At 35.0% G+C, this 12,131-nt stretch overlaps 1 protein-coding gene across 10 annotated transcripts in view; it reads left to right on the forward strand.

The window, feature by feature from the left end:
- Positions 1-8,976, forward strand: part of LOC126777977 (nuclear factor 1 B-type) — a 55,943-nt gene extending 46,967 nt beyond the window's left edge. For 8 of the 10 annotated variants that reach the window (XM_050501337.1, XM_050501340.1, XM_050501343.1 and 5 more), the window contains 7 exons: positions 115-222; positions 892-1,010; positions 1,283-1,388; positions 2,063-2,235; positions 2,672-2,781; positions 3,463-3,551; positions 3,753-8,976. In XM_050501337.1, the coding sequence (XP_050357294.1) occupies positions 115-222; positions 892-1,010; positions 1,283-1,388; positions 2,063-2,235; positions 2,672-2,781; positions 3,463-3,551; positions 3,753-3,889 (842 nt within the window). In that variant the 3' untranslated portion in view covers positions 3,890-8,976. The remainder of the gene's footprint in view (positions 1-114; positions 223-891; positions 1,011-1,282; positions 1,389-2,062; positions 2,236-2,671; positions 2,782-3,462; positions 3,552-3,752) is intronic. The other 2 variants (XR_007670111.1, XM_050501338.1) reach the window with 2 other exon arrangements.
- Positions 8,977-12,131: the final 3,155 nt, after the last annotated feature.

Raw genomic sequence — 12,131 nt, forward strand, 5'->3', positions numbered from 1 at the left:
AGTTCTTCCAAACAGTGTTCCTCACTTATTCACTACATACAGTTCCATCTACCTTGAGCCTAAGCGTAAATGTTTATTCATTTCGTTACATATATTATCACATCCTTGTTACAGGTATTCCCCACAGTTCGGCGGGTCTGAGCGCAGCACAATCCCCCTTAGTGCCTTCCAACACCATCTTCTACCAACATGCGCCACCACCAACGGATACACATCCAACGGGTGAGTTTGACCGCAAATCGAATAATCATTGTAAATATATGTACATAACAAGTCTTTATTTATATTATTGTAGTTGTATATAAACGAAAATATTTTTTTGTTAATGCTTATAGTAATTTTGATTAAGTTTATTGAGTTATTCAATCGGTTTTTAATTTAAAGTAATGCAGTTTCTTGTTCTTATTTGAAGCGTCAATAGCGATATTATGGTCGCCTATCAACAGCCAATCATTGTCCACTGCTAAACATAGGCCTCTCCCAAGGTGCGCCAAAGCTCCCTGTCCTCCGCTTTCCGCATCCAATTGGTGCCCGCCACCTTCTTAAGGTCATAAGGATTCAAAAAGTCGCTGATTTATGGCCGATTAGGGTATCGTTGTCGCCACTTTTAACTCAATTTGTACGCTTATTTGTAGAGGTATATAAGAATATTAGTAATTTCCTTAAAACGGGCCTTGCTATTGTTTTTTGTTTTTAAAGTGATAGTTGTATTTTATTACCATCATTTTGAAAAAGAAAATATAATCTGAGAGTATAACAGAAACTCTATGTTTGTATCATGCTAGTTATTTAAAAAGGTAAGCGTAAAGATCGATAACCATTACCATCTCCACTAGTATGTTGGTTGATAAACGGTTGATGTATCTAGCCGGTTAATATTATCTTCACCAGCGTCGGATTCGCTGACGAACCAGCACGGCGGGAAGTACGACGGCGCGCCGCAGGACTCGCTCGGAGATTTCGTCACGTTCGTGTGCCAGGAGCCGTCCTCGGATGTGCAGCAGTTACAGGTAACATATCAAGCTAACTTTTCTTATATTGTTGCTCTTTTTTATATTGTTATAAAAATAGCGAGGAAATGAGAACACATCATCACCATCACAGGCGGTTGTCTAGACTTTATGGAAGTTCATATATACGCTGTTACACTACAAACTAATAGCCTTAATATTTTTATGAAAACTGTGAAAATAAAATTTAAATCAATTCAAGTTATTTTAATAAAAACATTGTAAGCAAGTGAATATACGATTTAATGAATTTTTATAATATTTACTTTCAGGTTCATAGTCTATCAAGAAGCCCCAAGCCTTATTTCAGCAGTTCAATGTTACCTCCACCACCTCTGCCCCCCATGGCGAGGCCAGTCACCATAATTAGATCTACTGGTAAGATTTATTAATTCATTATTTTAATTACGGTCACGTAAAAAAGTAATATTTTATATTACTTACTCCAGTATTTTTAATAAAAAAGGTTGACGTTTTAACATTTATTTAAATGAGAGCTTAGATCATGTACTACATTCGACTTTAAGCAACTTATGTTAAAATTCAATGGATATGCTGAAAATCTAATCCAAACAGATTAGATTCTCAGTAAAAAAATATTAAAAATATTTAAGATTGTGGTTATGACATATAACACTTTAAAATCTTACTTGGTGTTCCACAGGGATACCATATTCGATCATATTTTATTTCTGGTATTTATTAATGACTTACAAAGTGTTTAATGTATTATTTCATACATATATAATAATGGTTTGAATTATAAATTAAATTGGATTACGGTTTTAAGTGTGAGGGAGCTAGTGTAACTATAAGTATAAGGCAAGACAGGTATAACATCTCAGTTTCCAAGGTTGGTGGCGCATCGGCGTTGTAAGGGATTGTTAATATTCCTGTGTCATGTCTAAGGGCGGTGATGACTTACCTCCAGGTCCAGTCTGCTTTCCTATTTTAAATATAAAAAAGCTTTAAAGTAACTAATACATATATAAAAAATATGTAACTTTTTCTTTTTGGTGAAGTAATTCTTATAAAAAAATCCTTATCCTCAGCGAGCGAGGTGGGTGTGGGCGTGGGTGGCGTAGGCGTGGGCGTGGGTGGCGGGTCGCCTGCGTCTCCCGAAGTGCGCTCGCCGCCCGCGTCGCCGCGCCGTCGCTCGCCGCACTACCGCGACTGTCACCCGCCCATCTCGCACTTCAACCACTACCACGCACAGCCGCAACAGGTAACTCTCCCGGTCAGGTGTTCCTGTACTCTTAATGAAATCAGATGAATCATATTATATTCCCGGCTGTGAAGGCATCAGCGTAGCATACACGAGAGAACATACGTGTGCTTGAACTAACAAAGCAAAATGTAAATTAGTTTTTGCCATTATTTCGTCAAAATTGGTTGACGCGAGCGTTAAAAATACTTCAAAATTGGTTTGTGCTCCTTATCCTGTAAAAGTAAAAATTATAATGGAACTCGTTATGAGACATAAGTTGAAATATAAAATATTTCCTTATGTGAAGTGAAACAACCTTTAAATCTGGGTAAAAGAATGGGTTTCCTAGGACGTAGACATAGGCACGCCGTGCTGGATCCTATTTTCCTCGATAGCGATGACTGAACGCAGTGGCTAGTATCAGTGTCCAGTGTCGTACAGAGTGCGCTTGCAGGTGTTCAGCTACGGGCCGGTGGGCGGCGCGTCCCCGCCGGGCGGGCTCGGCCTGTACGCGCCGCGCGCGCCGCCCCGCGCGCCGCACAGGTACCACAGCGGACAATTTACGTAATTCTAATTATATATCTAAACATATTCCATGCGTGTAGTTTCATAGATAAACAGCCTTTCACACTCTAATTCCAGAACCTCCAACAATCATAAGAATTGATCTTTTATCGAGAATTACTTTTAACGCATTATTGCCGAGTATACTCTAATTAGTAATAATGATTATAATTTGTATACGTTTACGATTTCTGCTTTTATGTTTAAAATACATCTCGATATATTTCCGGTTGTACGATCTAGTAAATAACATAGCAAACATAGTGTAACAAATCTATGGAATACCTTTTGACGTCTTATATTTTTCATGCAATTATTTATTTATAACATTATTTTAATAATACATTGTAAAGTCATAGGTGCCTTCCTCAGTGTTGCGATTATTCAAATTAATGATTTTACGAATAATCAAAATGTGTTTCTTAAATTTGTTGCACTAAAATGACACAAATCTTGCCCCACATCCTAATATTTTATTCTACTAATTCCTTATTTGTAAAATAAATTTGTAGTTTCGCTCCATACATCCATTTAAGTAATAAAGCTTTTTATTCTCAGAACAAATTAAAAATAATGCAGATTATTTTAATTCATGTATACAATTTTAATTAAAAAAATGAAATTGAATGAGAAATGCAGTTAAATTATTTAACAGCAAATTTAATAAGCTTGCTTTTTCAGATGGAACGCTCCATTCCCAACATTAGAGGAAGAGTTTAATATAATGACAGCGCCAACGGGACCTGACCACGTCGTGCTTTTAGACGATGGTAATTTATATCACGTTCTCATAAAAAATGTGTTTGTTTTTTAAATTACCCGAAGATTCAACGATTCACAATTGGCGCCCAAACTGGGACTACTTAAATAATACATCACCCTATTGGCATATTAAAATCAAGTTTAATTAAGTAAATAATTCTGCGTTATCGTATGGGAGAATCATAATTCCGAAGTCTTTTACATTCCAGAACGCTTCTTCCAATCTAACGTGATCACCTCGGACACGACCGCCATGGATACGGGCGCCAGCGTGGGGCAGGCCGTGGGCGTGGACGCCGACGACTTGGCGCCCGACAAGCCAGCGCCCGATCTGCGCTCGCCGTGATCCGCGCTGCACGCTGCGTCCGACACGACCTGCGCGCCCGACGGCCCGGACGCAACTGTGCTGCGATGGACGCCCGCGCCGCTGCCCCACTGGCGCCCCGTGACGCATAAGACTGTTTGAATTGCATTCGAAATTCAGATGTAAATTCTTTTCGTTTGACAATAATTTTCTACGTACAGCGCTGGCTGGTCATTAGTTTGAAAGTGGAATGGGGCTAGTGTAAATATCGCATTGGACTCGGCGAAGGTTGTAGTTGACTTTAAGTTTGGATTCGCGCCCTATCGGCCGGTGGTGTCCGTCGACGGTGACATGAGCTTCGGCGTGCACTGTGACGGAAGTCATCGGCCGATATGATTTTTTTTTTCATTTATAGGTGATACGAAAAGCAATACTCCAATGATAATTATGTAAAAATATGATGTTATGGAAAATAAAAACAACATATTATATTCTAATATTTTTATAGAATATAAATCGAGTATGATATGATCAAGCCTTCCAGTAATTTAGTGAAATAAAAAAATAAAATATTAATAATAATGCAGCTTATAAATTATTGTTTTGCTGACCTATAAGGCAGTTTGGAGTATATGAGAACATATGCTTCCGGTACTGGCGTCAAAACACGTTGCGATTGACGAAAGTGTGATATTATAAGTTGTTTTAGTTTCGTTGTTGTGTGTTTTGTATTGAAAAAAATTTTTTTTAGAATAAGCGTAAATACATAGTACAGAGATTTTTTTAACTTATTGAACGAATATATAAGAAAGACGAGCCTTGCTTATGATATTAGTTTAGTTGTATAATTAGAAGCCGAGTGCTGATCTATATTATTGTTGCATTTTCGATCCGAAATTTCAATAACACATTTAAATAAATGCGTTAAACTAAGGATGAAAGAAAATTATAAAATATAAATATTTTATTAGAACTCGTCTTGTTTTATTGATATTTATATAAAATGGAGATCAATTAGTTACAGCATCGAACGATCAGAAAGATTAAAAAATTTATAAGAAAATTAAAATTATAAGGTCGCCTTATGTTGTCAATTATGAAAATTCGAATCGAAAGCAATAATAATTGATGTTTGTAGTTCGACAGTTGTCGAGGGACATTTTATAGGTGCCTTTTATAAAGAAATCGTATATAACTAACATACTAGGGACTTGTATATTGTAGTTTTTTTTTTTATAATCCATCCACTTATACCTATACCGTGGACTCATTACGTAAATCGAAAATGATAACGTATTTTGTAGCCAAAGCGTTCAGCCAGTCGAACCGTTTGGTTGCAAAATATAATCGAATTTATTTCTTTCATTAAATTATTTAGCAATCCGTGGCCATACGTGAAAAGCTAGTCATTAGAGTTACAATGTAAATTTATTGTACTTAAAATAAAGAATATTTACATTAAAACCCTTACGTTTATTAGTAAGGGATGAAAACTAAATTCGTGGCCAAATTACACTTAATGAGATCCAAATATATATACACGATTTTTTAATAGAATTAGATTTATAAGTGTGGTATGATTAAGTTGTAATTTAAGTTTGGTATTCACGATTTATGCGACTATTCCAATCGGAGATGGAGTACAGAGTAAGAAACCTTTGAGTTACATAATCTAAATTTTCCATATTCTACGAAATGGTAGGGCTTTGTGCGAGCCCGTGGGTATCTACCACCCACTCATCAGATAATCCACCGTTAAACATCAATACTTAGTTTTGTTCTGTTCCGGTTTGAAGAGTGAGTAAGCCGGTGTAACTATAGGCACAACATATAACGTCTCCATTACCAAGGTTGGTGGCGCATTGGCGATGTAAGGAATTTTTCATATTACTAAGCCAATGTCTATGGTGACTTATTAACATCAGGTGGCCCATTTGCCCGTACGACTTCCTATAACATAAAAAAAATACGATTTCCTGATATGTCCTTATTTAAAACACAACACTATGCCACTTATTAACTTATATCCACTTTAATTTAATTTCCAAAGTTGCAATAACAATTTTGTCGATATTCAAAACCATTTTTTTCAATACCATAGACCATTTCAGATGTCGATCAATGATATCACTTCAATTCGAGGTCAAAGTTATTTATCTCTTACTCCTCCCATTGGGATAGGCTATATGTATTTATATGTCATATTTTAAAAGCTTGTTCTGCAAAACAAAAGATTATTAAATACCAACGAGTTATAATTTATACCATTAAGTGAGAAATAATTTTTTTTTTTTTTGCAGAACAAATAATTAAAATATAATTTAAAATCGACATCATTTCAACGTTATATCGTATGGTCTTTCAGTGTTTTCGTTTCTTAAAAACTTTAGTTGTCGTTCTTAAATGGCGAGTATAAGCCTATTTGTTTTGAACATTAATTTCCGTTGATATATCTATAGAATGTATGTAGGGAATAGAATAGGTAACGTAGCAATAAATGACGAGCAATAAATTAAATAAAATATTATAATAAATACAGCTTTAGTGAAGCTAGAGATTGGTACTGATGTAATTCAATAAACAAACAATCGACTCGCGATATTTTTTCTATAGATAAAACGCCAGAGAACCGAGTTCTAAGTAAATTAAATGTAATATTAAAGCGGTTTGGTACAATTAATACATAGCTATTTCACAGAAGAAAACTATAGACATATAAATATAACTGCAAATATAGTACGACTAGACAGAAGGCGGAAATTAGTCAATTGCTAGCTATAGACATAATTAGAGGATATAGTACAGAAAAATTAAATAGTAACGACACTAAGGCTTTTGAGTGCATTCGGATAACCAACACGAATTCGTCGTATTATAACGCGAAGGCGACTTTGTAACGACGGCAATAAATATGGTGACGAATTTAAAAGCTAATTGGTGCAGAAAATTCTAGACTGTGATTAAATTGTTCATTCTGGACGTGTCTTATATTGAAATAGTCGTTTTGTATGATTGGCAGTGCACGGTCAGTGCTATAATGGAAAGATATTATTGGTACATATTGTTAATAGAATGAGACATGTTGTATGAAATGCATTTGTTATAATTATGACAAACATAAGAATTGTAATCAAGTTTAATAATGAGAGGTGAAAAGTTTTTTATTGACAGCGTCAGTAGAATCAGTAGTGTTTTTTATTAATAGCTTTGCAATAGTTGATGTGATTGCGACAGACGCGGAATGTGAAAAAAATAATTATTAAAAAAAAAACGATGAATCTTTAAATAATAATAAAATAATTCACGCGTTTGTCGCAACATAATTTTTTTTTGACGTTTGATTAGCACCATTGTTACGATATGGAATAATAATTGAAAGCCTAAACATTATGTGCCTTAGATACAACAATATTGTATATTTATGATGCGTTCTATACAACGTGCTAACTAGAAATAAATGATTATTGTTATTTTAAAAAAAAAGCCTCGTCCTCGTATCTTCGTTATTAGAATTGTTTTACGCGAAGGCTTGTCTATGGATCTCCTATCGATTTATTTATCCCAAACACGGCTAATTTAAAAACAAGATTTGAAGCTGCCTTTCTATAGGTACTCGTTTCTATCCTTCCGTGTAATCCAGTCGGTGATATCTATACTTCCAAATTAACCCACAGCTGGGCAACCAAGTCTGGACATTAATTTCTAATCCAGAGTTTAACTTTAATCCTCATCTAATAATTATTATACGGTTAAGTAAAGCTTTTACGCGTAGTTTCGCTGATATATAAATACTTCTAATATATTATATAATTTTAGTACTTACATACATTATACCCACTTACTTACCCATTATGTAATTTACTGGCATGTGTATCTTAATCTACGCGGCGTTTCGAATAGGCTCGCTATTTCTTTGTGAGAAATCTGTAGTTGACCCTTGAATTCTGGCATTGCTTCTTAATATTATCTGTCGATAATTGAAACCGCATCTATTATGTAATTTATGATATTCACACTTTATAATTTCATCCTAATATATTTATATAAATTAAAAAAAAATAATGTAACTAAAATCCGTCTTATTAAGTTTCTTTGGATTTCTGAATTGGAATAACATACGTAACTAAATTATAATTGTAAACATAATTATTAACCAATAGAGAAATTAATTCTAGTTACGATTTTATTAGTTCATCGAATTTGATGTGCAATTATAAATTATTTAGCGAATTTATTAATTAATTTTTAGTATTGACTGTGTCCATGACCATAATTGTCTGTAAATATCTTCCGGAGTGTATTTATATAATTTTCTATTTGTACAATTAAAATGTAGCAGACGATTAAGAGTTACAATTTTTGTCCTTACATTAATTTACATGTTTTCGATAGTTTTTTTTCTTTTTTTTTTTTTAATTGTGTTTAATCTGTCGTGTAAATCAAATGACGTGACGCCTTGACACAGACTGTGAATTGTAAAATAATACCTGGATAATAAAAACGCGTCATTTGATTTACAAATGAATATAAGCTAAAGATAGACTTGTAAAAATGTTATAACATGTATTTTTAACCTATACATAGTAAGATATTTATAGAATTTTAGTCGTTTAATTATTTCGAACGACTTGTTATAAAGAAAATTGGTGCTTAAAGCTTAAACAAAATAAGTACGGTACTCGTGTGCCGTGTGTGTATTGTCATGAGGGGTCGGAGCATTTGACATAGCATGCGTTGTTATGCTCGAATTTGACGCGGAATCACTTATACATATATATTAAAATTAAATTTAGTGATTGCTAATTAATAGTAATTAACAGAACGCGAACGTTCTTTTTTTAAATCTTAACTCTCGCACAAAAACAGACATCGAATTATTTATAAACATTACAATTACTTACATTACATTTATAACATAACAATGTTACCACGTACATATAATGCGTACAAAGGTTTTTTTTTATGATTGATTAGTTAATTTTATTAGATTATTTATATGTAATGATTGTTGTTACAATGATAAATGATTTTGCGTTGAATTATGAGCAATTATAATAATGTAGGTAAACTTTGCTCAATAACGATGAAAACTGAAAGTGTTACAGTTGATGCAATACAATGAAACAAACTGAATTGAGTTTTATTTGAATACCTCTACCATTGTTTTGTAAACAGGTATGAAAAAACTGCCGGTGATACGAAATTTGTGTTTATAATTCATCTTGTGCTTGACGGTGAAGGAAAACATCGTGAGGAAACCTGCATGTGCCTAATTTCATTGAAATTCTGCCACATGTGTATTCTACCAACTCGCATTGGAGCAGCGTGGTGGAATAAGCTCTAAACCTTCTCCTCAAAAAGGGAGAGGAGGCCTTAGCCCAGCAGTGGTACATTAACAGGCTGTTACTGTACTGTACTAACACGAAATACATTTTGTTTTTCATTGAATAATATATTTTTTTTATTTAATTTCTTTTCAGAGAAACTTTAATTTAATATTTAAAAAAATACGGAAACGGTAAAGTCATAATGCCGTGTGTAACAAATTAAGTTACCTAACAAATCAAAATATTATTCACGCGGTCACCACCGCTATAGACAAGAATATTTGACGCTGTAAGGAATATTAATCATTTCATGCATCGCGAATGCGCCACCAACCTCAGGAACTAAGATGTTATGTCTCTTATGTCTGTAGTTAAACTGGTTCACTCCCCCTTCAAACCGGAGTGAAATAACACTTAGTATTGCTGTTTAGCAATAGCATATCTGATAAGTGGGTGGTATAACCCAGACGGGCTTGCATAAAGCTAAACCACCAAGTAAATACTACAAAACCAGTCAACCATATTTTGTTTTATTTTGATTGTCGGATATATATTTATATATAAACCAATTACTGACAAACTAAGTTACTCAAGTATTATTGAATGAATTACCTTTCACTTATGCGTTCGACGTGTACCCCGACGTGTGCTCTTCTTCCATAAATTGAGCGCTTTTTAGGGTAAAATAGGAGGAATATTAGTAGTTCTTTGAAAATAAGGTATTGTTAGTATTCCTTAAAAGATGTGCAGTATTTCATTTACTGTTCATTGTTCTGTTTGCTAGGTAGGCTGCAGATGTGGAGTACTGGGTTCAAACCCAAAGTCAGATTAATAAAAAATTACTAGGGTTTTCAGCCGAATTGTCAGAAGCAGCCTGAAGTTTGGAAGTTGAAAATGTGTACACTCCCGTGTCTCAAAAAGCACGTAAAGCCGGTGCTCCTGCACCTGGAATCTCTCCGGTCCCTTTGGGTTTTAATAGTGCCTGAAAATAGAGTACACCTGGGATTGCGCACACACTTGTGTGTGTGTAATACATATGTCCGCAATTGGCTAGTCTCCCTTGAGATTCGCCGCAGTGGCCGAAATCAGTCAGGAGGACATCATCATTTTATATAACCTACATAGCATTAGCATCTCAAAGCTTGCTAGCTGGCTGGCTGGCTGGCTAACTGGCTGAGCATGATTGTTCCAATTCACGTGGCAGAATTTCACAAGTTATGTGGTAATCACGATGTTTTCCTTCACCGTCTATTGACTATTGACTTGCCCGATGTTAAGCATCGACACGGTCTAGAATTTTAGATAGTTTCTTACTAGGTCATTTTGGCTTTGCCAAGCTTAGCAATCATAAACACAAAACAATTATACTGTCGTTATATTTATTTATATATAATTAAATATTTTATTATATTCAAACCCGGGCAAGCACCACTGAATTTTCATGTGCTTAATTTGTGTTTATAATTCATCTCGTGCTTGACGGTGAAGGAAAACATCGTGAGGAAACCTGCATGTGTCTAATTTCATTGAAATCCTGCCACATGTGTATTCTACCAACCCGCATTGGAGCAGCGTGGTGGAATAAGCTCTAAACCTTCTCCTCAAAAAGGGAGAGGAGGCCTTAGCCCAGCAGTGGTACATTAACAGGCTGTTACTGTACTGTACTAACACGAAATACATTTTGTTTTTCATTGAATAATATATTTTTTTTATTTAATTTCTTTTCAGAGAAACTTTAATTTAATATTTAAAAAAATACGGAAACGGTAAAGTCATAATGCCGTGTGTAACAAATTAAGTTACCTAACAAATCAAAATATTATTCACGCGGTCACCACCGCTATAGACAAGAATATTTGACGCTGTAAGGAATATTAATCATTTCATGCATCGCGAATGCGCCACCAACCTCAGGAACTAAGATGTTATGTCTCTTATGTCTGTAGTTAAACTGGTTCACTCCCCCTTCAAACCGGAGTGAAATAACACTTAGTATTGCTGTTTAGCAATAGCATATCTGATAAGTGGGTGGTATAACCCAGACGGGCTTGCATAAAGCTAAACCACCAAGTAAATACTACAAAACCAGTCAACCATATTTTGTTTTATTTTGATTGTCGGATATATATTTATATATAAACCAATTACTGACAAACTAAGTTACTCAAGTATTATTGAATGAATTACCTTTCACTTATGCGTTCGACGTGTACCCCGACGTGTGCTCTTCTTCCATAAATTGAGCGCTTTTTAGGGTAAAATAGGAGGAATATTAGTAGTTCTTTGAAAATAAGGTATTGTTAGTATTCCTTAAAAGATGTGCAGTATTTCATTTACTGTTCATTGTTCTGTTTGCTAGGTAGGCTGCAGATGTGGAGTACTGGGTTCAAACCCAAAGTCAGATTAATAAAAAATTACTAGGGTTTTCAGCCGAATTGTCAGAAGCAGCCTGAAGTTTGGAAGTTGAAAATGTGTACACTCCCGTGTCTCAAAAAGCACGTAAAGCCGGTGCTCCTGCACCTGGAATCTCTCCGGTCCCTTTGGGTTTTAATAGTGCCTGAAAATAGAGTACACCTGGGATTGCGCACACACTTGTGTGTGTGTAATACATATGTCCGCAATTGGCTAGTCTCCCTTGAGATTCGCCGCAGTGGCCGAAATCAGTCAGGAGGACATCATCATTTTATATAACCTACATAGCATTAGCATCTCAAAGCTTGCTAGCTGGCTGGCTGGCTGGCTAACTGGCTGAGCATGATTGTTCCAATTCACGTGGCAGAATTTCACAAGTTATGTGGTAATCACGATGTTTTCCTTCACCGTCTATTGACTATTGACTTGCCCGATGTTAAGCATCGACACGGTCTAGAATTTTAGATAGTTTCTTACTAGGTCATTTTGGCTTTGCCAAGCTTAGCAATCATAAACACAAAACAATTATACTGTCGTTATATTTA

The sequence above is a fragment of the Nymphalis io genome, chromosome 24 (genome assembly GCF_905147045.1).
Source record: "Nymphalis io chromosome 24, ilAglIoxx1.1, whole genome shotgun sequence".
In the NCBI taxonomy this organism is placed as follows: Eukaryota; Metazoa; Arthropoda; class Insecta; order Lepidoptera; family Nymphalidae; genus Nymphalis; species Nymphalis io.